Source organism: Poecile atricapillus, chromosome 14 (assembly GCF_030490865.1).
Source record: "Poecile atricapillus isolate bPoeAtr1 chromosome 14, bPoeAtr1.hap1, whole genome shotgun sequence".
NCBI classification, from domain to species: Eukaryota; Metazoa; Chordata; class Aves; order Passeriformes; family Paridae; genus Poecile; species Poecile atricapillus.
This window is the reverse complement of record NC_081262.1, coordinates 3585820-3612771: the sequence shown is the minus strand read 5'-3', so window position 1 is coordinate 3612771 and position 26952 is coordinate 3585820. Positions and strand designations below refer to the sequence as shown.

General features: G+C 55.5%; 2 protein-coding genes across 4 annotated transcripts; both read left to right on the top strand.

The window, feature by feature from the left end:
- Positions 1-1361: 1361 nt before the first annotated feature.
- LOC131584355 (hemoglobin subunit alpha-A) lies at positions 1362-2188 on the top strand. Its single transcript, XM_058849386.1, has 3 exons — positions 1362-1521; positions 1655-1859; positions 1961-2188. Exons 1-3 carry the CDS (start codon positions 1427-1429, stop codon positions 2087-2089), a joined length of 429 nt encoding a protein of 142 aa, XP_058705369.1. The 5' UTR covers positions 1362-1426; the 3' UTR covers positions 2090-2188.
- Positions 2146-26275, top strand: PGAP6 (post-GPI attachment to proteins 6). 3 transcript variants are annotated; one of them, XM_058849368.1, is made up of 13 exons: positions 2146-2277; positions 13567-13748; positions 15218-15425; positions 15504-15637; positions 16000-16265; positions 17392-17711; positions 18409-18502; positions 19063-19186; positions 19836-19972; positions 21822-22000; positions 22786-22932; positions 23303-23419; positions 23857-26275. In XM_058849368.1, exons 1-13 carry the CDS (start codon positions 2239-2241, stop codon positions 24151-24153), a joined length of 2244 nt encoding a protein of 747 aa, XP_058705351.1. In that variant the 5' UTR covers positions 2146-2238; the 3' UTR covers positions 24154-26275. The 3 variants fall into 3 exon arrangements, with proteins under 3 accessions (XP_058705351.1, XP_058705350.1, XP_058705349.1); XM_058849367.1 differs by lacking the exon at positions 2146-2277 and adding an exon at positions 9414-9572 and having other exon boundaries at positions 13567-13744; positions 15537-15637; XM_058849366.1 differs by lacking the exon at positions 2146-2277 and adding an exon at positions 9414-9572 and having other exon boundaries at positions 13567-13744.
- The last annotated feature ends 677 nt before the right edge of the window (positions 26276-26952 follow it).

The window sequence follows — 26952 nt, the reverse complement described above, 5'->3', positions numbered from 1 at the left end:
CCTGCTTGCTCACAGACATGGCAGACCCTGCTCCTGCAGGTGAACCCACAGCGCTTCTGCTCCATCCTCAAACATCCCAGTCCACATCCCACTGTGCTCGTGTGCATTTTGTTTTTGTGACACCAGTTTGAAGGGCTCTGCTGCCTTGGCAGCTCCCCCCTTGCACAGACATGCAGCAGACACTGCCCTGCTGCTGCTTCCCAGAAAATCAGCCCCCCCGACCCTCCCTCCCCACTCTGAAGCGGTGCCAGACCGAGCTAATCTCCCCCAAACACAAATGATAAGAACCTCAGCCATGGGGGAAACACGGGTGTGAACTGTCAGTGCTGCTCTGCGCCACCTGCCGAACCTGCTGAGAGCTCTGCAAACCCCCTCACCCTCCTCATCTTCCTCACCACCCTCATCTTCCTTGCCCTCGTTGCATTCCTCACCTTCATCTCATCATTTGGAGCACACAGGGCTCACCACAGACCACTGTGGCCCCTCGTATCTTCCCAAAGCGCTTGCAGCAGGGCCCGGTGCTGATCCTGTGGCTGTGCCCCGTGTCCTCCCTGGCCAGAAGTCAGGGTCCCCCAGTGCCCCAGGGCAGCAGGGCCAGCACAGACAGCGCAGGAGAGAGGGCTGGGGCAGGGGAGCTCCGGGCTCTGCTAACAAACACACTGCAGTTCACGGAGCAGGGGCTGAAGAGGACACACTGGGGGCTGGTGTGGGGTACGATGGTGTGGGGTGTCCTGGGGAGCGAGAGAAGGGAGTGCAGTGGGGCAGAGAGCACCGGGACTGTGCTGGGTGGCAGGGGGTGTCCAGGGACAGCACATGTGTGTGTAAGGATGGGCAGTGCGGGTAGGGGCGGTGTGTGTGTGTGTGTGCAGGCTGCTGGATGGCCAGTCTGTGCCTGCAGGTGCACAGGGGTTGTGGGGGCTGTGGGGCACGGACTGCCCCTCGCTGCTGCCCCAGCGCCTGGCCAGAACCATCCAGGCTGTGCCAGGACGTGTCACCCCATGCCAGGGGACACACACGGGCTCCTCTGCCAGTGCCAGTGCAGCCCCTAACCACAACCCATGCCGTACACCTAAACCTAAACCTAAACCTCATCCTAACCCCAAGCCTAACCCTGGTACTATGTCAGCGTGTGTCTGTGGGGCAGAGAGCCGCTCTGGAGCAGCCCTGACCGTAACCCCGAGCAGACCCCGCGGTGGCGGTGCCGGTGCCGGTGCCGGTGCCGGTGCCGGTGCCGGTGCCGGTGCCGGTGCCGGTGCCGGTGCCGGGCGGAGCGGGGCGGGGAAGGGCGGGCGGGCGGCGGCCCCTCCTGGCCGGGGTCCAGCACCCCCGGGCCGGGCCCGGCGGGCGGAGCCCCGGCACCGCATAAAAGGGCGGCGGCGGCCGGCGGGGACACCCGTGCTGTGGCTGCCGACTCGGGGGTGACATCATGGTGCTGTCCGCCGCTGACAAGTCCAACGTCAAGGCCGCTTTCGGCAAAATCGGCGGCCAGGCCGATGAATATGGCGCCGACGCCCTGGAGAGGTACAGTGGCTGTTCCCGGAGGGACCCTCTCTCCTCTTCAGCCCCGACTCCCTCGCATCTGCCCCCTCCTCTCCCCATCCGCCTGTCCTTTGCCGCCCTGTCTCACCTGTCTCTGCACCCCTCTGTTCTCCAGGATGTTCGCCGCCTACCCCCAGACCAAGACCTACTTCCCCCACTTCGACCTAAGCAAGGGCTCTGCTCAGGTCAAGGGTCACGGCAAGAAGGTGGCGGCTGCACTGGTCGAAGCTGCCAACCACGTCGATGACATTGCTGGTGCCCTCTCCAAGCTCAGCGACCTCCACGCCCAAAAACTCCGCGTGGACCCTGTCAACTTCAAAGTGAGTGTCTGGGAAGGGATGACCAGCCCAGCCTCCCTCCTGCACCCCTTGGCTACCCCCTTGCCTCATTCCCTTGCTCACCACATCGTTTTGCCTTTCAGCTGCTGGGCCAGTGCTTCCTGGTGGCGGTGGCCACTCGCAACCCCTCTCTCCTGACCCCAGAGGTCCACGCTTCCCTGGACAAGTTCCTGTGCGCCGTGGGCACTGTGCTGACTGCCAAGTACCGTTAAGACGTGTACCGTGGCCAGAGCTGGACCCAACGCACCACCAGCCCTCCAACAGCGAGCAGTCAAATGTTCTGAAATAAAATCTCTTGCATTTGTGCTCCAGCTCTGGTGTCCTGCTCTGTGCGCTGTCTGCGGGAAGGGAGCGGGGGGGAATGTGCTCTGGGGCTCTGAACTGGAGGTCTCCCCACAAGGTGGGTACATGGAGGAAATGGGCTCTGGTTTTGCTGTCTCTGAGAGGAGGCAGCATCTGGGGGGTGGTGTCCAGCAGGCAGACACTGCTTTGCTGCCCTGGGGCTCCGGGAGCAAATGGAGCATTTCTAGGCACCAGTGGAGGGGAGAGACTCATGGAAGATCTGGGGCTCCCTGCAGAATTCCACACTGGGATCCCCTCCTGCACCACCAGCCCCATGCACTCTTTCTCAGGACAGTGTTGGAGGGCATCTCCTCCTGGAAATGTTGGCAGGAGACACAGGAGTACAGGGGCTCCTGGCAGCTGTGACCCTCTGCCTGGTAGCAGAGTGAGAGCAGCCTGAGGAGCTCCCTGTGCCAGGACATCTCTGCACACCCAGCACACAGGGCTGTGCAGCGGTGCAAGACTTCTTCTGTCTCCACCTAATGGTCCTTTTGCTGGGGTGTCACTGCCGAGGGGTCCTGGGGAGCTGCAAGGGGAGCAGATGGGGCTCAGCTCCAGATCCAGCAGTGTGGGACAGTGTCAGGGCACAAAAAGGAGCCCAGGAGTTGTGCTGGTGTCTGCACCCCCCCAGCCCTTATCGCAGCCTGCAGCAGGGTGGCCGTGGTGGGGGGCTGATAAAGGAAAGTGTGGGCTCCCCAGCTGTGGGTGTGGTGGGAGACTGGGCAGCAGATAGTCCCAGGAGGCTACAACCTGCCAGGTGCTGAGTAAGGGCTGGGAGGCCCTTAGTGAGGGGGGAAGGTTCAAGGAAGCCTCAGGGTGGCTCACAAAGCCAGCCAAGGTTGCCACAGGCTCCTTTGATCCTTGGCACTAGCAAGCATGGACTCTTCCCTAGTCCCACAGCCTCCAGGCACCATCAGTGAATGCAGAGACAGGAGAAACTCCAATAACTCCAAAGAGAGAAGGAGGCCCTCCAGGGTCTCTTGTGCAAAGCACCATAGGCATCATCATCCCACACTCCCACTGTTCCTGGGCTCAGGGAGGAGAAAGCCAGTCTGGGCATCCCTGGCCAATCTGATCTACCTTTGGATAGAGCAGGCGTTGGAGCAGGTTCCACCCTTCCAGGCAGAGCTGTTGGCACAACTTCCTGGGGATCTTGTGGAGAACCAGGATATGGTGGGGACTCAGGGCACCCCGGTGTTCCAGGAGGTGTGAACTGGTGGGGACAGCACTGGGAAGAGCCAGCCTCAAATCCAGCACAGACTTGGGCTCCTCCAAACGCAGCCCCTGAGGGCTGTCATGGTCCCCAGCACGGTGGGTACGTGAGATAAGTGTGGGGACAATGTGCGTGTGAGGGGTGAAAGTTGTTCCCAACCTGCTTTAGCTTCTGCCTTCTCCCAGGCCGTGCTGTGACCTCCGGCAGGACACATCGGGTGGCCGTGGGCAGTGTCCTGCCTCTGCAGCACTTTGCCGAGGTTCTGCCTGGCCGGAGAGCTGCTGAGCTCGTGTTGTCCCAGCCGCTTGTCCCTGCTGCCACAAGATGGGGACCTCAAGCCGTGGTGCTTTATCGGGGCCGGGCAGAGGGTGAGGGCTGGGAGGAGCAGGGCTCTGGGGTGCTCTGGGGACACTGCTGCCGGCTCAGAGCGGGGTGCAGGACCCCTCCCCATCAGCCCATGTGCCGAGCTGAGAGTTCCAACCTCGGGCCCCCTCTGGCTCATAGCACAGGGGCTCCCTTCGCTGGGCATCCCTTGGTGGCCATGGCTTCGTGTGCCCCAGGACACACAGCCTGCCCCGCGGGACAGACATGCTGGCCACAGCTTGGCACTCCCTGAGCTGCCATCCCTGCATCCCTGGAACCCACCAGCATCACAGCAGCCCTGCTCTGGAGCTGAGCAGGTCAGCTATTTGCCCCAGTGCTGGCCCAGGCTGGTTTTGCAGCTGGCATTGCTGCAGCTCCAGTGCCGAGGAGAGAGCTGGAGGCTCTTCTGCATTGCCACAGCAGAGCAGCCTGAAGCAGCCCCAGGTGACTCTAAGGATGTGGATTTGGACAAAAAGCCCCTGGATCCAGGCCATGGCAGCACTCAGGAAGCCAAATCACACCAGGCAGCTTCCACAGAAGAAAGAAGATGTATATCTCCAGGCCATGGCTGTTTTGATGTCTCCACTCTCTGCAGGCCTTTCTCAGCTCTCATTTATTCTTGATGGACAAAGCAGCCGGGTTCAAAGATATCCCCAGAACAGCACAGTGTTCTGTTCTGTGGTGTCACCGAGGCAAGTGGCATCTCAGAGCTCATTTTTATTGAAATGACATCAGGAAATGAGCTTGATGGTAAAGACTTACCCAATCACAGGACTTCCACCAGTCTCCTGAGGGGCTGCAAACAGCATTGGCCAGATAGGTTGGATTCTAATCTTGTTATGTTGGCTAGATAGTCATGTCCCTTCAGAGTGTGTCCTGGAAAGGGACACAGAAACACATACTTCTGGAGGAGATCAAGCATCCCAGGGGAGTTTAACAGGAATTCTCCATGAATTTTCTATCTTCCTAGATAGAAAGATAGCTAGATCCCCCTTCCCAGTAGCAAGGGGGATCTAGCAAACAAGCAGTGGGAAGATAGGGAATTAATTCTGCACTGGAAGCTGATCTCAGGAGACCAGCTGAGAGATCCTCTTGTTGGAATGAGGGAAATCGTGGTGTGTTTTACAAACTGTTCTTTTCTATACATCACATATTGGAATTCAATATGGCAATAGTGTAACCCATGAGTGGTGCAGCCAACAGGTCTTCTGCTTCTTTGCTGTGTGTTTGGACAGGCACTCTTTCCTAAATGTCAGATTTTCCCTGCTGAAATGATCTCCCTGATTTGTCTGGACCCTTTTGAATTTTAAGCCAGTGCTCACAGCTCCTCCAGCTCAAGAACATTTGACAACTTAATAAGGACATTCTCCACTACAATACAAGTTATTGATGACAGAACAGTAAAGAATAATGGTAAACAAAGAACTGGAATCTGTCACGGAAGGAAAACAGACTCATCTGGAAGGATTCATTCTTGGCAATGGCCATGATTATTACTCATCTCTTGCTTTGATTAAAAGTCCCACTGTTTGTTGTTGTTTTTTTTTTACTTGAAGCCAACTGGTTTGTAGTTCTTTGGTTTCTTCCTTTTACCCTGCTAATGATAAGAGATGGTCTGGTTTATGTGAACCCATCCCCTTCCCTCTTTTCCCAGAGATATTGGATGTTTGGAGGTGGCTTCCATCAGTTTTTGAGGTAAAGGGGATATTTTTTTCAGGCAAGCAGTCTGAAAATAAGGAATGATTGAAATACACTTTAATTCAAACTTTTTGGAATCCTCCCACCTCCTCCACTGGCTGTTTCGCCAGTGGAAAAAAGGAAAAGTGGTAGAAGACAGAAAATGAGCATTGATTAGATTTTCACTACAAAGATGGAAATTGAATAGAAATGCAAAATCTTTCTTCCTGCTGGTTTCCCTGTCTTCCTACCACACAGCAACCACCTGGGAGATCTGATTTTGCTTGGAGCTGAGATGATAGGCAAGGCTCTGCTGGTGACATCAGCGCTTCCTCTCTCCCTGTGTTGTTTTTCTGTTTTTCAGCAGCAGGAGATGCCATCTGGGGAGGGCACAGCTCTGGTTGTGTTCCTCCAGCTCCCACACAAGCAGTAATAGCAATTCCAGAGGCTGCATTCCTGCCTGTTGCCTTCAGCATCTGTCTGCTGCTCAAAGATTTGCTCTACCTTTTATAAACCTGCTGATCCTATTTGTTTCCACAACCTCCTGTGGCAGTGAGTTCCAGAAGTTCATTCTCCCACCTGCTCCAAATAAAATCCTTTTTATCCATTTTAAGTCAATCTACCAGACTGATCGATGGCCTCTAACTCTCATCATGCACCAGGTCCACATTCTCTTTATGATTTTGTAGGGCTGGCATGTTTTTCTCCCCCTTCTTCAGAGAAAAATCCCAACCTCCCCAGAACTCCCTCACATTGCAGTTCCCCCATCCCTTTGATCTCAGGTGCCCTGCTCAGGGCTCGAAGTCCACAGCGTTCTTACATCCCAAGATGTTCTGTTGTGACAGGACAAGGGGTGATGGCTTCAAACTAAGAGGTTTGATTTAGATTAGATATAAGGAAGAAGTTTTTCACAATGAAGGTGGTAAAACATTGGCACAGGTTACTCAGAGAGATTGGGGTGCTCCATCCCTGGAAACTTTCAAAACCAGGTTGGATGGGGCTCTGAGCAACCTGACCTAGTGGAAGCCATCCCTGCCCATGGCACAGGGGATGAACTAGACAACCTTTAAAAGTCCCTTCCAACCCAAATTGTTCCATGAGTATAGGATTTTATGATCAGAGGTCAGACCTGCACAGATATGGGTGCACCAAGCTGTTACACAACAAGCAGGAGATCTCTCTTTCTCATTTTGCAAGCCCTTCCTGATGACATCAACATATTTTGTTGGCTTTTATTTTTTCTGCACATCAAGCCTACAATTTTGGCAAACCATCAGTGAGGACTCCAGCATCTTCCTGAGATGTAATAGCCAGTATAAGTCCAGCCTCCTCTGTTTTAGATAATATTTCCCTATCTCTTTATCTACACTGAAAGGGTTGACCTTCTATTTTCCCATTTGTGAGTAACACAGAGAGCTGCACAGTGCAAAGTTCCACAGAGTACATCAAATATCCTTTCAGCAGTCTCCTGCAGTGATGGAGCATTATCTGACTGTTCTGTAAAAAACTGAAACTGTGCAACTCTAACAGCAGAGTTTTGGTCCCCAATCCTGGGGTCCAGTTCTTCATTGTACTCTTCCTTCCCGTCAGAGTGACTTCAAGTCAGGCTGCTGGGGGGACACAATTCAATGAAGATCTAGCTGAAGATAGTTAAAAGAGAGAGTTTTCCAGTCAGTGCCACTTTTTTACTCCTTGCACTAGGATCAAACAGAGCAGCAGACTGTGCCAGCTCTGTTCTCTCCAGAGACTTTTGCACATGGCCAGGAGGATCCCAGCTATGGATTTATGGAAAGCAATACAGCAAAATGTGCATTGCAGCTGCTCATCCAGAAAGCTTTTAGACATCCCTCAATAGCTGAGCAGCTCAGTGCCTTTATTAATAGTAGAAATGTATTTATCAAAATTCATGGGTCAGCACAGTTAAAGCTCCATAAATCCAATTTGCACAGGCCACCATTATTTATTTTTCCAGGTTGTTGCCTCAAAGAGGGATACTTCCAGTATATAATCCAGACTTCTCCACAAGCCTGTTTGAAACACTGTAGGAAATACACTCTGCAGAACAGGGTCTTCCTCTTTTCTCTGACTTCCTGATGAAGGGCTGTATTCAGGACTCATGACCAAAGAGCAAGAAGCAGAAGTGGTCAGCCCTAACCATCACAGGGACACCGACACCACATCCAGAGTGTCACTGATTCAGAAGCGCTGGCCCCAGCATGGCCATGGTCCCTCAGGCTTCAGCACAGACAGAACCCTCCAGTGTGGTTTTCTGAGTCCTGTGTGTTCTTGATGCCACACAGGATGAGGCAGATGCCACTGCAGCTGTATCTTCTGCCTGGCTGCAGGTCTTTGTGACCCACCTGCAGCACTGCCTGTGCGTGTGGAGGAAGCTTCAGCTTCTCCAGCTCCAGCCTCAGCCCTAATCCAGCTCTGCAGCCAAAACGAGACCGTCCCTGGCCCAAACTCACCCCTTCTTGGCTGCTTAGCCAAAGGGAAAAAGAGCAGCCCAGACAGTCACTAAGGCAATGACAACATTTTCATGTCCCCATGTGTTTGGAGCAGCTGTCAGTCTGGAGGTGGCATGTTCTACAGCATCCATCCACACAGTTACAGCCAACACTGGAATGCTTTTCTTGGGAACAAGCAACTCCAAGGGACCCAAGCTGTGAAAGAAAAAATAGGTATTGTAACACATTCTGGATCTGACTTTGCATTGTGTTAGATAAGTTTAATTTATGCTCAAGTCTTTGAGATTCAATGCCATTTTTTTCTCTTTTAAGAGGAAAATTACTAGAAACGGCACTTCAAGAAAGTAATTTGTAAGGGCTGATTGGAAATGAGCTGATATCTTTAAAAGTGGAGCTGAAGGGTGAATTAATGTGGGATAGGGACAGAAGGGTTTATTTGTTTTCCTCTTAGAAGAAGAGCTCTGAAAATCCAAGGATAGTATCACACAGGGGCAAACAGAAATGAACAAGCAGTGAGCAAATTGAAGCTGGAAATTAGCAGAACAGTCTTTTCCCATCCCCTGAGCTTTATGTGCTCAAACTTCTGGGCTGACTTCAGGGAAGTCTTCTCCTAAATCAGATGAGGACACTGCCAGCTTTGAGCACACAGTCTGCTCTGACTGGGATTTTGGTGATGTCAGAGTTCCTAGAAAATGGCATGCACTTCCCTGGGGGATTTCCTTCCCATGACCCAGGAGTTTATTACAAAGAATAACATCTTGTGAGAGCAACCAGCGAAGATTTTGAGCTCCAGAAGTAGAAATTCCATTTCCAGGGAGCTCGTGGATGACTGGGAACAGGCCTGATGTCCTCAGCTAAGCTGAGCTTAAGGGGGTGGTGGGATTCTTGCCTGAGCAAGGACTCCAAGCCTGTCCCTAAGCTGCATTGTTTCTGCTGGGGAACTATCCCCAGCAAAACACAGGTAAAAGAAAATCCTTAGCTCTTTTGAAATCAGCTGGAAAATGAGAGAATGAGTTGACCGTGCCTATGAAAGGCACACCTCCCGTGAGTCCTATGAACATGGTAGATAGGTGAGAGCAGAGAAAGCGATCGGACCTTCCAGGAACGAGCATTAATTAAATCACCCATCAGCGGAAGGGCTGAGCCTCCGCAGCCATGTCCCGTCTGAGCGGCGGGCTGTCCGCTAATGACCGAGGCATGTGAATATTTGCGATTTCAGGTTAAACCCATGTCATACACCGCCTTCCTCGGCCTGCACGGCGCCGAGCAGCGCAGCCGGGAGCACCGGGATGAGCTGCGGGGCTCATCCCGGGGGGCTCCCGGGGCGGCTCAGCTGCCAGCTGCGGCCCGCTTGGTGCCTGCCGGTGCTGCCGGTGCTGCCGGTGCTGCCGGTGCGGCGGGGGGCGGGCCGGGGGCCGGGCTGGGCCGGGGCGGGGCGGGGCGGGGCGGGGCGGGGCGGGGCGGGCGGCGGAAGCGGCGGCGGCGGCGGCGGCGCTGCGGGGCGGGCGGCGGGCCCGGGGCAGCGGCGGGCGGCCATGGCCGGGGCAGCCGGGCCGGCCCTGCCGCGGCTGCTGCTGCTGCTGCTGCAGCTCCTGGCGCTGCCCGCCGGCCGTGCCAACCGCACCGGCCCCGGTGAGTCCCGCTGAGGGCGATCCGCGGGGCCGCGGGGGGCTCGGGGGGCTGAGGCGGCGGGGGGAAAGCGGAGGGTGATGTTGAGGGGAGCCCCGGGAGCCGCCCCGGGTGTCGGAGCTGCTGTCGGGTGGATCTGCGGTGACTTTGGGGTGGCTCGGTGCTTTCCCGAGGGAGCCGGGGGCTCTCGAGCATCCCCGGGGAGCAGCGCTTGTGCCGGCCCTGCAGAGCAGTGGGAGGTCAGGCCACTCGCAGAGGCTTCTGCTCTGTTCGCAGCCGTTGTTTTCCTTGGGTTTGCCTTCTTTTCGGGTTACTTTACTTGCAGTGCATGCAGGCGGATGGATGGGAGCGGGCTTTGGGAGAGCGCTGGCTCTGGGGTCCCGCGGGGATCGCGCCCCCTCCTCCGGAGCTGCTGTGGCGCTGGAGAGGTTCGGGCAGGTGAGGTTCACCTGCTCGCCCCATCCCGGAGGTCGGCTCGTCCTGGCCGGGGTTGTCCTGTTGATGCCGGCTGTCGCTTCCTCACAGTCCGCAGAGCGTGAGGTTCCCGGGGAGCCGCGGCTGAGATGGCCCCGTGCCCCAGGCCCACCCTGCTCTGGCATCCTGCTCGCTGGGTTCCAGCCCGGAGAGCTCCCCTGAGCCTCAGGTGTGCTGCTGCCTTTGTCCCGGCGCCGTCCCGCCGGCTGTGGGAATGCCTCTGGAGGGAATACCTCGGTACGGTCATCTCTGGGCGCTGGAAAAGATCAGCTGCTACCCAAGGGAGCGAGGGGGATCCTTGTTCCACAACATTTGTAGGTGGATTTTAGACCCGGGATGAAGGAACAGGATTTCTGTTACGTTTTAAGTAGGAAAACATCCTGCAAACAGAGCCCCGTCTTTTCTTGAGTCAGGCTCGTCAACACTCTAGCTTTAGACGGTGTCTGCTTTGAAATGAGGGCTTCATCCCTTTGATGGGGCGCCCGTGAAACCCGCAGTCAAAGTATTATTTCCTAAAACTACCATGAGATCATCTTTGGACAAACAAACCCAAGCTGTAGCAGGTGACTCTTTACTCTGAAATTGAAATAATGTGTCTCTGTGCATCAGGGATTCTACTGCATTCTGTTCCTTGTCTTAAAACACTTCTGGTTTTTGCACAATACGTTTGAAATTTGCTTATGCGAAATCTGTATGGAAGGGGATGGAAAACAGCATCCACGAGACGGGTCTCTCGCTCAGTTTAAAGCTTGTTTCACATCCCAGAACAGTCAATTGGGACTTTCCAGGTGTTGCCATGCTGGTGTTGAGCAGGCTGAATAGATGGGGACAGACACAAACAGAGCACAGCACATGCCAGAGAACACTCTCTTGATGCAAATGGGCTGCCAGAGCACACGCTTCGGCTGCAGTGACCTGTCTTTCAGGCTTTTCTGTGCTGATGTTCCGTTTATCTGTGGAATTTCCTTGTCAGCCTGGGTGGAGAGAGTCACATACCAGATTGCTGGAGCAGCTCTGGGTGCCCAGCACAGCCTGTGAGCAGGAGCTCAGCCCTTGTCACCACAAGAAGCTGTTTGTCAGTGGACTTCGTCCACAGCCCCAGCTGGTGCTTGCCTGGTGACAGGCAGTGCGTGGGCAGGGCAGGTCTGCCTGCTCTGACCTGGTAATGCTCTTGAGCTCACTCCACATAATTGACCAGTCCTTAATAAAGAGCACCGCTGATTGCTGGAGTTTTTAATTTTGCAGTTGGCCTGCCCTCTCCTCCCCCAAACCCACACAGAGGGAGCTTTGACTCCGTGAGGACGTGCAGGATGGGTGGTGGCCGTGGCTGACAGCTGGTGGGCTTGGGGCAGGTTGTAGGTTGTCTGATGGGACCTGCTGCATGGAGAAAGACTGGAGCTCTCCCAGCTCTAATCGTGCTTTGTGTCCCTCCCTACCCTCATCCTGTGCCCAAATGTCTCCGTGGGCTGCCAGAAACGAGTGTGCCAGTGAGTGTGGAGTGTGCTGGGGGTGCAGGCACCGCTGATGGAAGCCTGCTCCTTTCCATAGCCCCGGTGTGGAAAATGTCCCTGGGCTTGCAGGGATCACAGCCAGCTCTTGTCCACAGCACCCACGCGCTGTGCTGGCGTTTCAGCCAGGGAGCATTGGTTTGAAAAGCCCCTTTTGTGGTCTCTGCTCCTTGCTGGCCTGGAGAGCAGTGTGACCCCAGCGTGGGGACTGCAGTGGGACAGCTCTGCCCAGGGGCTGTGGTCTCTTGGCTGCTCAAGGCTCACTTTTCCCTCTGGCTTTTCCTGACTCCGTGCACGAAGGTGCTCCCTTGGCTGGTCCTCGTGGCAGCCCCTGCGGCAAGGTCAGGCAGACACACTCTTCCTCCAGGAGCAAATCCTCCAGCTGCCTTGTGTGGCCGGTATTTCTCGCTCTCCTGTTTCCTCCTTTCCCTGCTGGGCTTGCAGGATGCCCGCAGGCTTTGGCTTGGTGACTTGCCAAGGAGTTAAACCCATGATTACCGTTCCTGTCTCCTTGCAGTGCCATGGGTGCAGGCCGGCGAGTGTCCTCCTTTGGGGCATGAATCGTAGTTCCTGCTAGGATTAGATTCCTCCCGGCAGGAAGTACGTCCCAAGGATCTGGTCCTGCCTGAGGATTGTTTTCCTCTTTCTTTGCTGTCTTTCTTACACACAGTTGGGTCCTCTTTGTCCAGCACGACCGTGTGCGGCTTTGAGGGAAAGCAAGTTAACTCACCCTCACTGCTATTCTACAACAGAAATGAGGAACCTGCCTCTGAAATCTGTGTTTCCCCACTCTGGGGATTCCAAAGTAGGAAAGGAGCATCAGGAAGAGCTCCACAGACACATGAAGACATAAGCTTCCACTCTCTTGCTGAGTGTTACAAACCTTGGTTTTGGATGCCCTTGGCTCTGCTGTCCCTGTGCAGTTTATACCTTTCTCAGCTGGTGTGATGCCTCTTTTCCAGCCCTGAGCTGCAGTCTGGCTGGTTTGGGTAATGTTTAATTTTGCTGGAAGTGGTCTGTAGGTGTACAGCTGAGCAGAGGGATGGAGGATCTAATTTGTCCTGATGGCACTTTGAATAGCTGTTGTCCTCTTGCACGCCCTTTCAGCCTACCCTGGGGCTGTTCTCACTACCCCAGCAGCCTTTCTTCCAGCTGGGAAAATGGTTAGGCTTTAGAAGACATGTATGAAAGAGTTACATTTGCAGCACATGAATTTTCATCGTGTCCTGTGTCACAGGAGGACAGTGCCTGTGTCCTGAGCTGGGTAAATGGATAATCACAGAATGCTTTGGCTTGGAAGGGGCCTTTAAAGATCATCTTATGGGCAGGGGCACTTTCCACTATCCCAGGTTTCTCCAAACTCTGTCCAACCTGGCCTTGGACACTTCCAGGGATGGGGCAGCCACAGCTTCTCTTGACAGCCCTTGCCTCCCCACCCTCACAGGGAAGGATTTCCTCCTAACTTCCAATCCAAACCCAGCCTGTTTTAGTTTAAAATCATCTCCCCTGTCCTTTCACTCTCTGCCCATGTGAAACATCAGCCCACATGCTCAGCAGAAGGGCACAGCTCTTGCCTCTTGGCACCACAAACTGCTGCCAGGACACCGGGCACCCCTGTGCTGCCTGCGCCCATCTGCTCTGGCTGTGCCCCAGGGCTTCCTGCTGCCTATTCCATCACCTTTCCTTCTGCCATCAGCCTTTCCTCCTGACCTTTTCCTCCTCCTTGGAGTCTCTGGTGATCTCTTATCTTCATGGCACGTTTCTCAGAGTGTAGTTTAGGCATCTGTTAGTGCTCTCTGGTTCAGGGTGATGGTTTTATAGCAGGCATGTGGGTGGTTCTGGCTGGAGGTGCATGGATCACCACATATCTAATGGGACTGGAATGAGAAATCAGGGACACAAAGTGCACTTTTCCAAGAAACATTTAGTCTCCTGTGTGCTTCTGTGGGTGGATAAAGCCCTGCAGCCTGCCCCCAGCAGCTCCCCCACCAACTGCTGTGCTCTCTCTCTTCCAGACTCCCTGTATGTCTCCGAGTACTTCTCCCAGAGTGCACAGAAGCTGTCCTTCTACAGCTGGTATGGGAATGCCAAGCTCTTCCACTTCCACGTGCCAGAAGACACTGTGCTGCTACGCTGGCTCCTGCAGGCATCCCGGGGGAAAGGCCCCGAGTGCACCAGCATGGAGATCACTGTGTATGTATGTCCCCATGCCAGGGCTTGTCCTTGTGGGCTTCTTGTCCCCTTGTCCTGGTCACTCGTGGCTGGGGCTGGTTGATTATGGAGGCTGGGCAGTTCCTCAGCTGCAGGAGCTGGAGTTTCTTCATGTAGCAGGACAGAATCTGTTTTTAAACCTGTAGGAGGGTTTTGTGTTCATGTTACCCGTTGATCTGGGGCTGCCTGTTAGGTGTGGTGTCCAAGAGATCCCCTAGGACAGTGGAGAGAGCTTCACAGCAAGGCAGATGTGCTGCTCAGAGGTGTTCCTGGCCTGGCAGAACCTGCACATGGTGCCAAAGGATGTGGCAGGACTACGAGGGACTTGAGCAGACCCAGACTGGTTGTGGATGGGCAAACTGCCCAGTGCAGAAGGACTGAGGAGATTTGGGGGCACTTTGTGCAGGGCGTGGCTGAGCATGGAACAGAGATAGGAGATGCCAGTGATGTTGTGTGGATACAGGAGCATGAGATGATTGCTCATGTCTCACTGTCAGTGAAAGAAATGCTGCTTAAAACAGTCCTTGACTTGTTGAAGGATGTGAGGTCCAAAAGTTGCCAGATTTTGAGCTTTATCTTTGGAGGACACCGAGCTTCCTCAGCAAGTTGTGCCCGTGGAGTCACATGGGTCTCTGGCATCCATTCCCCAGAGATCTGGGAGTGACTGAAGCTGCTTGGCTTGTGCTTCCCTGGTGTGTCCGGGGGAGACTGGCACTCTTAGTTGTTCCTGAGCTGCCTGGCACTGATGATCTTCTTGCTTTCTGCTTCCCAGAAGGGTTTCCAGCAGTCTGGGGACATGAGGGACAAGGCAGCAGCTAAACAATAATCCAGGAAGTGATGGCTAACCAGATAAGCTCCAAGGGGTAATAACGTATCACCTGTCATGTCTGTTTGCTGGACCTGTTGCAGTGCAGTCCAAAAGCAATCAAATTAAATGCCAAATTGACTGAATAAATATCTCCCACGTTCCTCAGCTGTGTGTGTTCCTGCTACTTCAAATGCTTATCTGGAAAGCAGAAGTACTGCTGTACTGAAGTGTGTAATATGGGTCTTCCTTGGAAAGTGACTTTCCAGTCTGTCTGTTTGCCTTTCTTAGAAGAGGAAATGGGAAGATGCAGATCTTAGCTAGAAAATTAAAGTTCTTTGTGGAAGATTTTCCCTATTTGGGGAATTTGCTGATGGTTATAAAGCAGTAGTCTGTGGGTGGGGCTTGGCTTTAGCAAGTGTTGGAAATTTGCTTCCAGGCTTGATGGAACCATGTAAATCTTAATAAGGTGCCAAGCTAAACCAATCTCTAAATAAATCCCAGATAAGCTAATAGCAGCCAGTCCTCACCACATGAAAATGATGACGACACCTGAAAATGTGGGGTTTTCCAGGCCAGTTTGTATCCCAGTTTATCTTGCCAGTGCCTGCAGATCCCTGAGTTTGCTCTCCCTGTGCTTTCTCTGGCAGGCACTTTCGCCACGGAGCCCCTCCCGTCATTAACCCGCTGGGCACTCGCTTTCCTGCCAACGCCACCGTCCGTCCCTCCTACAACATCAGCATCACCCTGAGCAGTGCTGTGCAAAACACCACCTTTGTGAATGTCACCACCCCTGCCTCTGGGGACTGGTTCATCGCTGCCCACCTGCCCCAGGCTGCGGGCAGGATCGAGGTGAAGGTGAGGGTCCTGCCCAGAGCCCTGCCCCGGGTGTCTCATCACAACCACAGCTGACCCCTGTGCTCTCCCCTCCTGCAGGGTTTCTCCACTCCATGCCCCTATATGTTCCAGGCAGATATGTTTGTGCTCAGACTCACTGATATGCCTGTCCTGGAGCCTGATGTCCCCATGCCACACACCGTTCTCTCGCCTGCTAAGCCACTGCATGTCAAGTGAGTGGGAGCAGCGGGTGGGCAACTGAGGGCATGGCGGGGTGGGATTTCCCACACGAGCTGCCATGGGGAAGCCAGCGTTGTTCCCACGTGGGGCTGGAGCTGGGGGGACCCTGAGCCTGTTGCTGAGCTCCCTGCAGCAGTGGTAGGGTCTGCACGGGGAGCACACGAGCACCCTTCTCTGACTCTTCCCAGGTGGCCATAGGTTCAACTGCAGGAATTTTAGCTCTTCCAGATGTTTGCCTTGGGAAGGATTTTCACAGCACCAACCAGGGCTGTCTAGCTCTTGTCACAAAGCCCTGGGGGCCTGGGCTGGTGTTGAGAGTACAAGCTCTGCAAACTGCTGCTCCCTCCCCGCGCAGGGTCTTCGTTCCCAAACACGCCGCGGGGATGCGGTTCCAGCTGAGCACCTGCGTCACCAGCGAGCAGAGAGCCTGCACAGTGCGAGTGCTGCTGGGCTCCATCACCCTGCCCCAGTCCTTCCAGAGGAGCCTCACCTGCACAGGGAGCATCAACTGCAGCCTGGCCCTGGATTCACCCCCCTGGGAGAAATGGCTGCAGATCGTGGTGGAGAGTCTCGGCACTGCCAATGCCAGCGTGTCGGTGGAGATGCTGGCTTCCTTCACAGGTGGGATTCAATGTTCTGGGAAGGAACTGTGTGTACTGTGTCCCCCCTTTGGGTCTTTGGGTGCCTGGCTATGGTGGCCTATGCTCCCCATCATGCTCGTTGCCTCCTCTCGGATGCCCTAATTTTTGCTTTGGGGACAAAATTAAGAACTCCAGTGTTCACCCCAGAGAGGCTTTTGCTAGAGCTGCCTGTTTGGAAACACCTGAAAAGTTCAGTGTTGTTTTACTAAAGGCTGTTTGGGAAGCAGCAGCTGGCTTAAATTTTGGTGGGGAAAATAGTTTTCTGTGGTACACCAGACTAAGGCTGTGTTGATTACTAATTGGCCAAGAGCAGACTACAGGCAGGAAACCACCTCACAGAGGTTAACTTGGGGAAATGTCTGGGGTTGTAGTAAGGAGATGTTACCATTTCCAGTGGCACTGTGTGGCTCAGGTGGTCACAAGGTCCTTGTGGCTGTGATAGGCACATTTACACCTATTACATGACCATAACCCCTGTTTGACTGCTGGAAGCTCACCAGCTAGGTACATTTTTAAAGTTTTCTTCTGCTGGGGGTTCTGCCATGTCCTCTTTGAAGCAGAGACTCATCCTTTGTGCTGGAAGACCTGGCACTGACAGCAGAGGTGTTGGAGGGTAGCACTGGAGTCTCTGGGAGCCGTGGGACTCTGGGTGTCCCATTCAGCTTCATCTGCTGCAGTGTGATGGCCTGTGCTCCACTGGGTTGGCTTGTCCCTCCTGCTCAGCTTTGCTTCCTCACAAAACAAAGAGCTGGAGGGACTTTTGTGCAGCCTGTGGCTGTGGGACAGCTGGGTGCTGAGCTCTGCTGCTGATGAGTGAGCACTCCCTGGGCACCCTGATGGTGTTGTGTTATCCCTTCTTCTCTTCCCCCTTTCCCTGCAGCTCCAGGGTGCTTCCACCCACTGTGCCACTGTCTGGCTCCCAGCAGCGTCCCAGCTTTTGGATGCTCCTCCTGCAAAGGTGGCTCCTCAGGGACAGTTCATGCAGGGTGTGAACCACCTGAACCCCCCCAGTTTGTGCTGTTCCTTGGAACGCTGGATCTGCTGGGGCCCTGCCTGGGTGAGGTGCTAGAGCTGGCTGTGCTGATTCCTCTCCTTTTTTGCTCTAGTTTGCAGACCGGGAAGCACCAGTTCCTTCCTTAACTTCATCAGCCTAAACCAGAGCCAGGCTGGTGCCAGACCAGGAGCAGCAGGCAGCTCTGCTCCAGCTGCAGGAGGGGCTCCACACAACGTGTCTGGCCAGCGCAGCTCCTGCCTGCAGAGCCAGCCCGTCGTGAGGGAGGACCTGGACGTGGTGTCCGTGCGCTACCGGCTCTTGAACGGCCCCAGCGTGCCCGTGAGCTCCCTCTCCCCCAGCCTCCTCCTGCTCAACCTGAACACAGGCATGGACAGCGGGGGATCCCTCGTGGTCAATCTGCTGCTCAACAAGGTGTGCAGGATGGACGGGGTCGTGTCCCCTTGGCAGGGCTCCTCCCTGCTCCTGTGTGCTCCAGAGGTTGTAGGTACCAGTGGGACTATTTCTCTTTGTGTTGTTACAAAATACTCTGAGCCTTTTTTAGCTGCTTCCAGCGTGTCCCACCTGCCTGCTCCAATTCAAATGCCACAGCCTGCGGCATGTGGCGGCAGTGACGCAGAGGAGACAAAATGGAAAGCAGCTGCAATGCCATCTTCTCCATGGGAGCCTGGCACCTTGCCACCAGGAGAGGAGGCTGAGCAGGGGAGCCCAGAGATGTTCCTGTCCAAGTCACTGATTCCCAGGCTCCTTCACTGCCACCACCACCAAAATCAGCCCCCTGAAATTCCATGAAACATCTTGAGGGCTGGACCAGGGCTCAGCCCTGATGTTCTGCAGACTCTTTCTTGCATCTCCCCCGTGCTGGTGCTGAGATGATGTGTGGGTATCCCAGATTTGGGGCAGTTCCCCTGGCAGGGTCCCCCACAAGGGTCTCTTGCCTCTCAGCCATGGCACAACACAGTGGTAGCACAGGGTCCAGTTTAACAGAAACCTCAGTTGATGGGTGACTTGACCCAAAGGATTTATGGTCCCATGGGCACTGTGGGAGAGGAATGGTGTGGGGGGATGGCATCAGGGTGCCCTAACATGGGACACTGCTCTGTTTGCACAGACATCCACAAGCCTGGCCAATGCCACCGTGGCAGCCTGCGTGAGTGCTGCTTCACCAGTGCTGTCCCTCAACGCCACACGGAACTGCAGCACAGGTAGGAGAGGTGCTGGCACTGCCACCAGCTCGGCTGTGTCATCTCAGGGCTCTGCTTTTAGACCTGGCCAGCTGTTAACTGCCTCAGGATTTCATGGGGTGTCCCTAAGAAACTGATTTTTGCACAGACCCTCATGAGGACTTTGTGCTGGCACATTCTCAGGGTGCTGGGGTGCAGGTGGTGGTCTTAGCACCACGAGATAGCCTCCACCAAAGGAAGGTCTGGTTACTAGCTGGGGCTCTTCCAGCCTTGTTGGCAGGGGGTTTGGGGATGGTGAAGGTACTGCTGGTGCGCAAAGCACTAAGATGTGCTCTGGAGGACCAGCCAAGACAACAGGCTGTTCCAGGTGCCTTGTGCTGCCCAGGTATGTACCAGGAACTGAGATGAAATTAAAAATTGAGATCTCAAGAAAAAGGCTCTTGAGAGCAGGGGTACTCTCCATGCCCCTGGTGCCTCCTGAGCATGGGAACAAGGAGCCACAGGAGACAGCTGATTCCTGGGATTGCTGTGGGCCCTTCTCCTCAAGCCCTAGCACATCACAGCACCTTCTTTTCTTCCAGCTTTTTCCCAGGGCTACCCTCTGAGCGTGAGCACGTCCTCTGCAGAAGCAATGCTGATTGTCCTGTACCCACAGACAGATGACTGGTTCCTGTCCCTGCAGCTCCTCTGCCCCAAGGGACAGGGGTGAGTCTGGATGTCAGTCTGCTACACCCCACTGCCCCTGGCTTGTGTGAGCAACCCTGACCCCCATCCTCCTGTCTGGGCTGTGGGCTCCTCTCACCTGGTGGCAGTAGAACCGTGGTGCAGAGGGACAGGGAGGTGGGTGGCCCTGCTCTCTTGCTCCCTTGTGAGCACCCAAGCAGCTTGTTTGGGGCTGAGCTGGCACAGCTCACACACACTGCAGATGGCAGAGCCTGCCTAGGTGAGCATCCCCTTCCCCAGGTGGATTTGGAGGTGATAATTTGGGAAATAATGCTGCTGTTACCCTTCTGGGAGGTCTCTAAGGTGCAGGCAGCTGTGCCTGAATTCCTGCTGGTTTCCTGTGTAAGGAGCCAGGTGCATGATGCAAAACAGCACTGGTGATGCTGGTCCTGAGGACAGTCCTGGGCACTGGGGTCTGCCATGGGGTCTGGGGAGAGCTGACACCCACCTGGACATCAGTTTGGCAGCCCAGGTGGTGAGGGAGCAGACTGTGCTCCTGGCTCTTGGGAGGGGTGGAATAGATCCCAAAATACTGGGGAACTTGCATGCTGGAGCATGGGCTGGCCACTGGGAGCAGGGCACAGGGCTGTCCCAAGGGCTGTGGCACCGAGAGGACGTGCTGTCCTTGCAGGGAATGTACCAGTGCCGAGGCCAAAGTGACGGTGTTCGCGTACCTCACCCCCTGCTTCAACGACTGCGGGCCCTACGGGCAGTGCAGCCTCCTGCGCAGACACGGCTACCTCTATGCTGGCTGCAGCTGCAAGGCTGGTGAGTGCCTCCTCCTGGGAAGCTTTGCCATCCTCCCCCAGGGGACAGCACCATTTAAAGTGGTGGTGTTTGAGTGGGGGAGCCTGGGGTCTGCCCTGGATGGCAGTGCCTGGGGAAGCAAGGTTCTGGGAAGCACCCAGGGGAGATGGGGAATTGGGATGAGGACAGCTTGGAGTCCCCCAGGGCTTGGAGAAATGCTTCTGAGCATCCCCAGAGAGATCAGGGTGCCTGAAAAATGCCTGTGTCAGAGCCCATGCCTGTCAGTGAGGTTTGTTGTGTAGGTTCCTGGTACGAGATGCGATGAGGCCGGGCTGCGGTCCCTGTGTGCCTCCTGCCAAGAGCCGTAGACTCAGAGGTGCCCCTGGAGGAGGAATATCTGTGTCAGCTCCTAATTATCTTAATGGCCTGGGAAGTCTGTGGTGTAGAGAAGATGAGCTCTGCTGTGCTTGGGTGGGTCTGTGCACCTGTTCTCAGCAGAAGGACAAGGCAAAATGTGGTTCCCTGCTGCTCTGGGCCTGAGCCAGGACCTCCCTGCTGCAGTGCTGATGATGGGTGAGGAGCGAGATGGAGAGCAGCATCCCAATTTCCCCGAAGGCTGCCAGGTTCTGGGAAGCACACAGCACCTTAAGGGAACTGGGGAATCAGGCTGAGGACAGCTTTCCGCTGAATCACTCCGAGCAAAATGCCCCATCGGCATGTTCGTGACCCAGAAATAAAGCAGGGACAGAAGGTTCCCTGGGCCCTGCCTGGCAGGGAGCCAGCACACGGGCAGAGCTGCTGCTGTGGGTTCCAGTGACTCTGGAATGGGATGGATGCTACTGTTAACTCTGCTTCTTGACCATGGTGTGCCTGCACATACCCCGGCTGCCCTGTGGCTGACCTCCTTCTTCCAAAAGGAGGGCATAAGCATCCTAATCTTTAATTAAAATAATTTAAATAATTAAAAAAAAGAAGAGGCAGATTTGTGCTTGTAGAGATTGCCTCAGTTCAGTCCTTGGTATCCAGTCAGAGGGTGAGAGTTGTGTTTTGTGTCAAGCACTGTCCTTTAGGAAATTTTCACTCCCAGGCTCCTGTGCAGCCCTGGATGTCAGCATGGGCTGAGGCAGTGGGTTTGTTCAGCCTGTGGAAGATGAGCTGGAGTGGGACCAACCACACTTTCTGCTGCCCATGGAGGTTACAGGGACCCTGGAGCCAGGGTGAGCAAAGGGAAAGGGCAAGAGGCCACAGACATTGGATGCAGCAAGGAAATTTCCACCTAAATTGAAGAAGACACATTTTTTCCCCCTTCAGAGCTGGTTTTTTTTCACAGGTTCCAGGTCTCCATCCTTGGAGATCTTCAAAAGTCAGCTGGGAAAGGTCCAGAGCAGCTTGACCTGGTTTTGGGTCTGCCCTGCTATGACAGCTGCTAGGAGGGGAGCCCAGTGGCTTCCTCAGTGCTGGGAATTGTTCTCCACCTGATTCCTGGGATCTGTAGGGATCTTGCACCCAACTTCCACCACCACATGAAACATCTGAACCTTGAGTGCTTGATGTTCCAGCAGCGAGTAGCATGTGTGTTGAGTTACTGCAGGGATGGACAGTACCAGTCTGGATGTAGGATGGCCTCTGCTACATGGGGACAACCTGGGGAATGTCCTCAGGGCAGCCACGGGGCTCTGCTGGGGTTCCCCAGCTTCCCACAGCAGAGTGTGTGACGAGAAATGAGACCACCCTGAGAGCAGGAGGAAAAGAGGCTCAGGGACAGTCTGGGTGTGGGATTGCTCCTTCTCGGGCATCCCAGGCTCCTGCTGGTTGCTGTGGGAGGACGAGGCAGGGCCTTTGAGATTCACAGAAGCCTCTCTGTCTGCAGGCTGGGGAGGCTGGAGCTGCACAGATGACACCAAGGCTCAGACCGTGGGCACACAGAACTTGGCCACGCTCCTGCTCACCCTCAGCAACCTCATGTTCCTGCCCGCCATTGCAGTCGCTGTCTATCGCTACTACCTGGTGGAGGCCTCTGTCTACACCTACACCATGTTCTTCTCCACGGTAGGACCTGCCTGTGTCCCCTGACACCTCCCCCTGAGCTCTGGGAATGCTGCACCAGAATGAAGTCCTTGGTGGAGCAGCCCATCCTGGAGCTCCACAAGGAGCTTCTGGGATCACTGGACAAGCACCTCCATCCAAGAATGTTAAGGGATTGGGATGGACCTTAAAAATCACCTAGTTCCATGGACAGGGACACCTCCCACTAGAACTGGTTGCTCAAGGCCTTATCCAACCTGGCTGTGAATACTTCCAGGGCTGGGCATCAACAACCTCACTGGGAAATTTGTTTCAGTGTCTCACCATGCTCACAGTAAAGCATTTCTCCCTGATATCTAACCTAAATTTTCCCTCTTTCAATTTGTACCCATTAGTCCTTGTCCCATCACTCCAGTTCCTGAGAAGAATCCCTCTCCAGCTTCCCTGCAGCCCCCTTTCAAATACTGGAAGGTGCTATGAGTTCTCCATGCAACCTTCTCTTCTCCAGGCTGAGCAGCCCCAACTTTCCCAGCCTGTCTTCATAGAGCAGGTGCTTCAGTCCCCTTATCAAGTCCATGTCCCTCCTCTGGACTCGCCCCAGCACTATTGTCCTGCCCTTCCAGAGCTGCTGGGACATGCAGGCTGCCTGCTCTCACCTGCTTTCCATGCCACAGTGGTTTGGTGGAGCTTCCTGGAGCCACTGCAGGAGGGATCCTGCCTGTGGGCTGAGCCTTCTGCTGCCTCCCCTTCCCACAGAGCCATGTGGTGCTGCTGGGTGATGCTGACCTTTGCTTTTGTCCCATCTGCAGTTCTACCACGCGTGTGACCAGCCGGGCGTGGCTGTGATGTGCATCATGGACTATGACACCCTGCAGTACTGCGACTTCCTGGGCTCCGTGGTGTCCATCTGGGTCACCATCCTGTGCATGGCCCGCCTGAAGAAGATCCTGAAATACGTGAGTGTCAGGTGTCCCCGCGTGGCCCAGCCAGACCACGAGTGGCCACGCTGAGCCCTCTCACCGCTGTGTTGTAATGACACAGCTGGCTGACAGAGCCTGTTTGTCACCCAGTGCTATCCTGGGTTGTTATGTCCCAGCAGTTTGGTTGGTTTGCGTGCTCGTAGGGGCTGGGCCTGAAGATTTCCCCTGAGATGTGGGGTAAAGGTTCACGGGTTCTGTGGTTTCTCCTTCTTGAAGGTGTTGTCCCTGACTCTTGCATGGATGCCGAGCTGGGTAACCAGAAGAGGTTCTCCTTGCCTCTGGCATGTCTGGCTGTACTCTCTGGACAGATGAGCTCCTGACAGTAGTGGTGGTGTCTCTTTTCCAGGTGCTTTTCATCTTGGGGACCCTGTTAATTGCCATGTCCCTGCAGCTGGACCGCAGAGGGGTGTGGAACATGATGGGTCCCTGCCTCTTCGCCCTCATCATCATGGTTACAGCGTGGGTAAGTGAGGGCAGCCAGGCTGAACCTGCTGCCCTTTGCTCCCCATGGGGAATGGTGGTGGTAGAGCAGATCCGAGGCTCCAGCCTATCCACAGGCATGGCTTGAAACCCTGAAACACCCTGGTGGAGGGGGCAGGGCAAGGGATTCACCTCCCAGCCCTGCAGTAGCTGAGAGATCCCCTGGTTCTGGGTCTCACACCTGGAGCTGCTGTGCTGTCCCACAGCATGGGCTGTGGCTTGGCCCTGGGCAGGAGCTGTACCTTCTGTGCTGGGCTCTGGTGCCACAGCTCTTGGGGGGCTTTTGCACAGCCCAAGCAGCGGGGGGGCTGAATTCCTCAGGGACAGCAAACACCCTCTGGGAACTTGGCAGATGCTCTGGGGTCTGTCTCCCCCCTGCCCCAGCCTCTGCTAAACCCCCGTGTGCTCTGACCCCCCCAGGTTCACCACGGAGCAAAGCGCAGGCACTGCTACCCCTCCTCGTGGAAGCGCTGGGTTTTCTACCTCCTCCCAGGGATCACCTTGGCTTTCATTGCCATCTCAGTGTACGCTTTCATGGAAACCAATGAGAACTATTACTACACCCACAGCATCTGGCACGTGCTGGTGGCTTGCAGCGTCGCTTTCTTGCTCCCTCCTCGGGACAAGCATAAGAAGCCCTGGGCCTGGTCCCAGAAGCTCACATGTCGCTATCAGATCTGCCAGAACGACCGTGAGGAGCTCTATGCTGTGACCTGACCTGTCCTGGTCGCAGGGGTGGAGGGATGGGGAAGCTGCTTTTGGCCGTGGCTGCCCCTCGTGTGTCATCAGTCCTCTCATGTGCTCGTTCCCAGGACAGGAGGGCGCAGCCTGGACAGGGTTTAAAGATGAAGATGGTTTGGGCTGGTCTTGTGGAGGCACGTTTGAGGCCAGCTCTGCTTTTCTCCTGGGGTGGGGCAGGCTCTTCATGGCTCAAGATCAAGGAATAGCTTGTCCCCCACCTCCCCATAGCCCTGGGGGAAATCGCCAACCCTTCTTCCCCCGCTGCTGCATCCATGAGGCTTGGGCTTAGCCCACAGAGCTGGAGCCAAGGCTTTGGCTGCTGGGCTCTTCTCTGCACCCCGTCCTGGTAGAGGATGTGGGACAGGGACCTCCCCTGCCATCCTGCAGTCATCATTTGAACCCAAGAACAGAACATGTTTCTTCTGATCTGGGGAGCAAATGCTGCCAGGTGCCCTTGGTGCTGATGGGGAGGGAGGGAACTGACCCCAACATGCGCTGAGCCCTTGGCTGCCATCTCCTTGGGGGTGTGGAGCCTCTCTCCCTCTGAAACAGGTGCTGCTGCTCTTACCTGGTCCTGATTCTGTGGGGAAAGAATGGGGCTGGGACTTGGGCCCTGGATTCAGGATCAGACCTGGCAGGAATGTGAAAATCCCCACGTGGGGACATGCAGGAGGCAGCAGCAGCATCTCACAGATGTGAGAGCATCCACAGCATCCACAGCAGTGCAGGGTTCAGACTGAGCTTCACTTCAGCTCTGGAAGGAGCCAGGCTGATGGTGTTCAGGTATTCAGCATTTTCCTCCTTTTGGGGGGTTTGGCATGGGCAGGGCTCTCTCTGGGGCATGTGATTCAGGGTGGTGCCTGAGCTGCTCCTCCAGCCTGCTGTGCCTCGGAGCCTGGATGTGCTGCAGGGTCCCAGCCCAGCCAGGAGCATCACCAGGGGCTCCCCAGGTGGCCAAGGTCTCCTTTGCAGAAGCTCTCACCTTAGCCTTACTCTAGGCCACGTGGAAAGCAAGGGCAGAACTTGGCAAGCAGGGAAGTTGTCTTTGCCCATCCTTCTCGTACAGATAAGGGCTCAACTACATCGTTCCAGCTGTGTCAGCCTGGTGGTGCTGCTGGGAGCCCCTCCTCAGGTGGCTTTGGGGAGGAAAGAGCTTTTAATGAAGGATTTGCCTCCTCGGGGTTCTTTCCTTGCTTTGAGGAGCACCCAGCTCAGCTCTGCACTTTATCCCTCTGCAAAGTCCCCCTTTTTAAGCAGGCTCAGGACAAGTGAAGGACACTTGTCCACGGCCAGCAGTGTCATCCCCCCCTCACCCGTGTCCCCTGCGTTTCCTTGTGCTGCTGCCATCCAGGGCAGCATGGCAGGAAGGGGGACATGGGGCCCTCAGGGCTTCCTCCGACTTTTACCACTTTTAGGCACTTTTTTTTCCCCCTGTCTCAGTTTGCACAGCGGTGCTGAAGCCACAGCACCATGGCAGGCGACCGCCGCTCCTTCACAGCCGTGCCGTCCATGCCAGGCCACCTGGGTGCCACCAGACTGGTCTGGGTGCTGCCAGTGTGACCCAGGTGCTGCCAGTGTGACCTGGGTGACACCAGTGTGACCTGGGTGACATCAGTGTGACCTGATGTTGCCAGTGTGACTTGGGTGCCACTGTAACCTGGGTACTGCCGACGTGACCTGAGTGCTTCCAGTGTGACCCAGGTGCTGCTGGTGTAACTCAGGTGCCACCAGTGTGACTTGACTGCTGCCAGTGTGACCTGGGTGCCACCAGGGTGGCCCAGGTGCCCCCAGTGTGACCTGGGTACTGCTAGTGTGACCCGGGTGCCACCAGTGTGACCTGATGCCACTGATGTGGCCGGGTATTGCTGGTTATCATAGAAAGCAATAATTCCTCATCTGGCCTTTCCCTTCAGGGATTTCCATGCTGGAAGCAGGAGAAGCTTTGGGGCAAGAAATCCCGCGAACCTGATTGTTTATTTTGTGTTTGATCGTTCATTTTTGCTTTACCCCCTCCCTGCTGACCTGGCTTTGGTGCCTGCAGGAGGGAGGGTTAATTATTTTGGGTAAAATCTGAGCAAATTCCTGTGTCTGGGGGGGGGGGGGGAAAAAAGAGGTTATTTTTTTTCTTTGCTGTTAATACCTGTGATTATTTTATACAGTAAATTTTAAAGCTTACGGTTTTATAATTTAATAAAGGTGACGGTATTTGCGGGCAGACGCCTGGTGGCTGCAGTCACACAAGCACAAGGCTTGAAGGGACCTCATCTCATCCACCCCCTTGCCCAGGCAGGGCCACCTGGAGCAGGTGACACAGGAGCGTGTCCGGGTGGCGTTTGGGATGTCCCCAGAGAGGGAGATCCTCCCCTGGGCAGCTGTTCCAGGGCTCTGCCACCCTCCGTGTGACGTTCTTCCGCACAGGATGAGTGAATGTCCTCAGTGGGAAGGGACCCACAAGGATAATCCACTCCAACAACCCCACCCTGGGCATCCCTGGGTATCCTTGGGATCCTGGAGCTCTGGCAGCCTCAGGGCTGTGCCCATTCCCTGGGCAGTGCCAGCACCTCTGGGGGAAGAACCTTTCCCTGATCTCCAGCCTGAGCCTGCCCTGGCCCAGCTCCAGCCGTTCCCCCGAGTCCCCTGAGGTGGAGCTGCAGCGGTTCCGTCCCTGCCCATCCCCGCTCGGGTCTGGGCCCCGCCGGGCGGAGCCGGGACCGCGCTCCAGCGCCTCCCGTGCTCGCTGGGGACGAAACGCGGGCGCGGCGCAGCCCCTCCCGG

What these genes read in the sequence shown, in the direction of transcription:
- PGAP6 (XM_058849366.1), top strand. Translation starts at nt 9,476, where the DNA reads ATGGCCGGGGCAGCCGGGCCGGCCCTGCCGCGGCTGCTGCTGCTGCTG. An exon ending in TCAATCTGCTGCTCAACAAG is followed by an intron (nt 17,712 to 18,408) that starts GTGTGCAGGATG and finishes CTGTTTGCACAG; the next exon opens with ACATCCACAAGCCTGGCCAA. An exon ending in ACACCATGTTCTTCTCCACG is followed by an intron (nt 22,001 to 22,785) that starts GTAGGACCTGCC and finishes TCCCATCTGCAG; the next exon opens with TTCTACCACGCGTGTGACCA.
- LOC131584355 (XM_058849386.1), top strand. Translation starts at nt 1,427, where the DNA reads ATGGTGCTGTCCGCCGCTGACAAGTCCAACGTCAAGGCCGCTTTCGGC. An exon ending in GGCGCCGACGCCCTGGAGAG is followed by an intron (nt 1,522 to 1,654) that starts GTACAGTGGCTG and finishes TCTGTTCTCCAG; the next exon opens with GATGTTCGCCGCCTACCCCC. An exon ending in TGGACCCTGTCAACTTCAAA is followed by an intron (nt 1,860 to 1,960) that starts GTGAGTGTCTGG and finishes TTTGCCTTTCAG; the next exon opens with CTGCTGGGCCAGTGCTTCCT.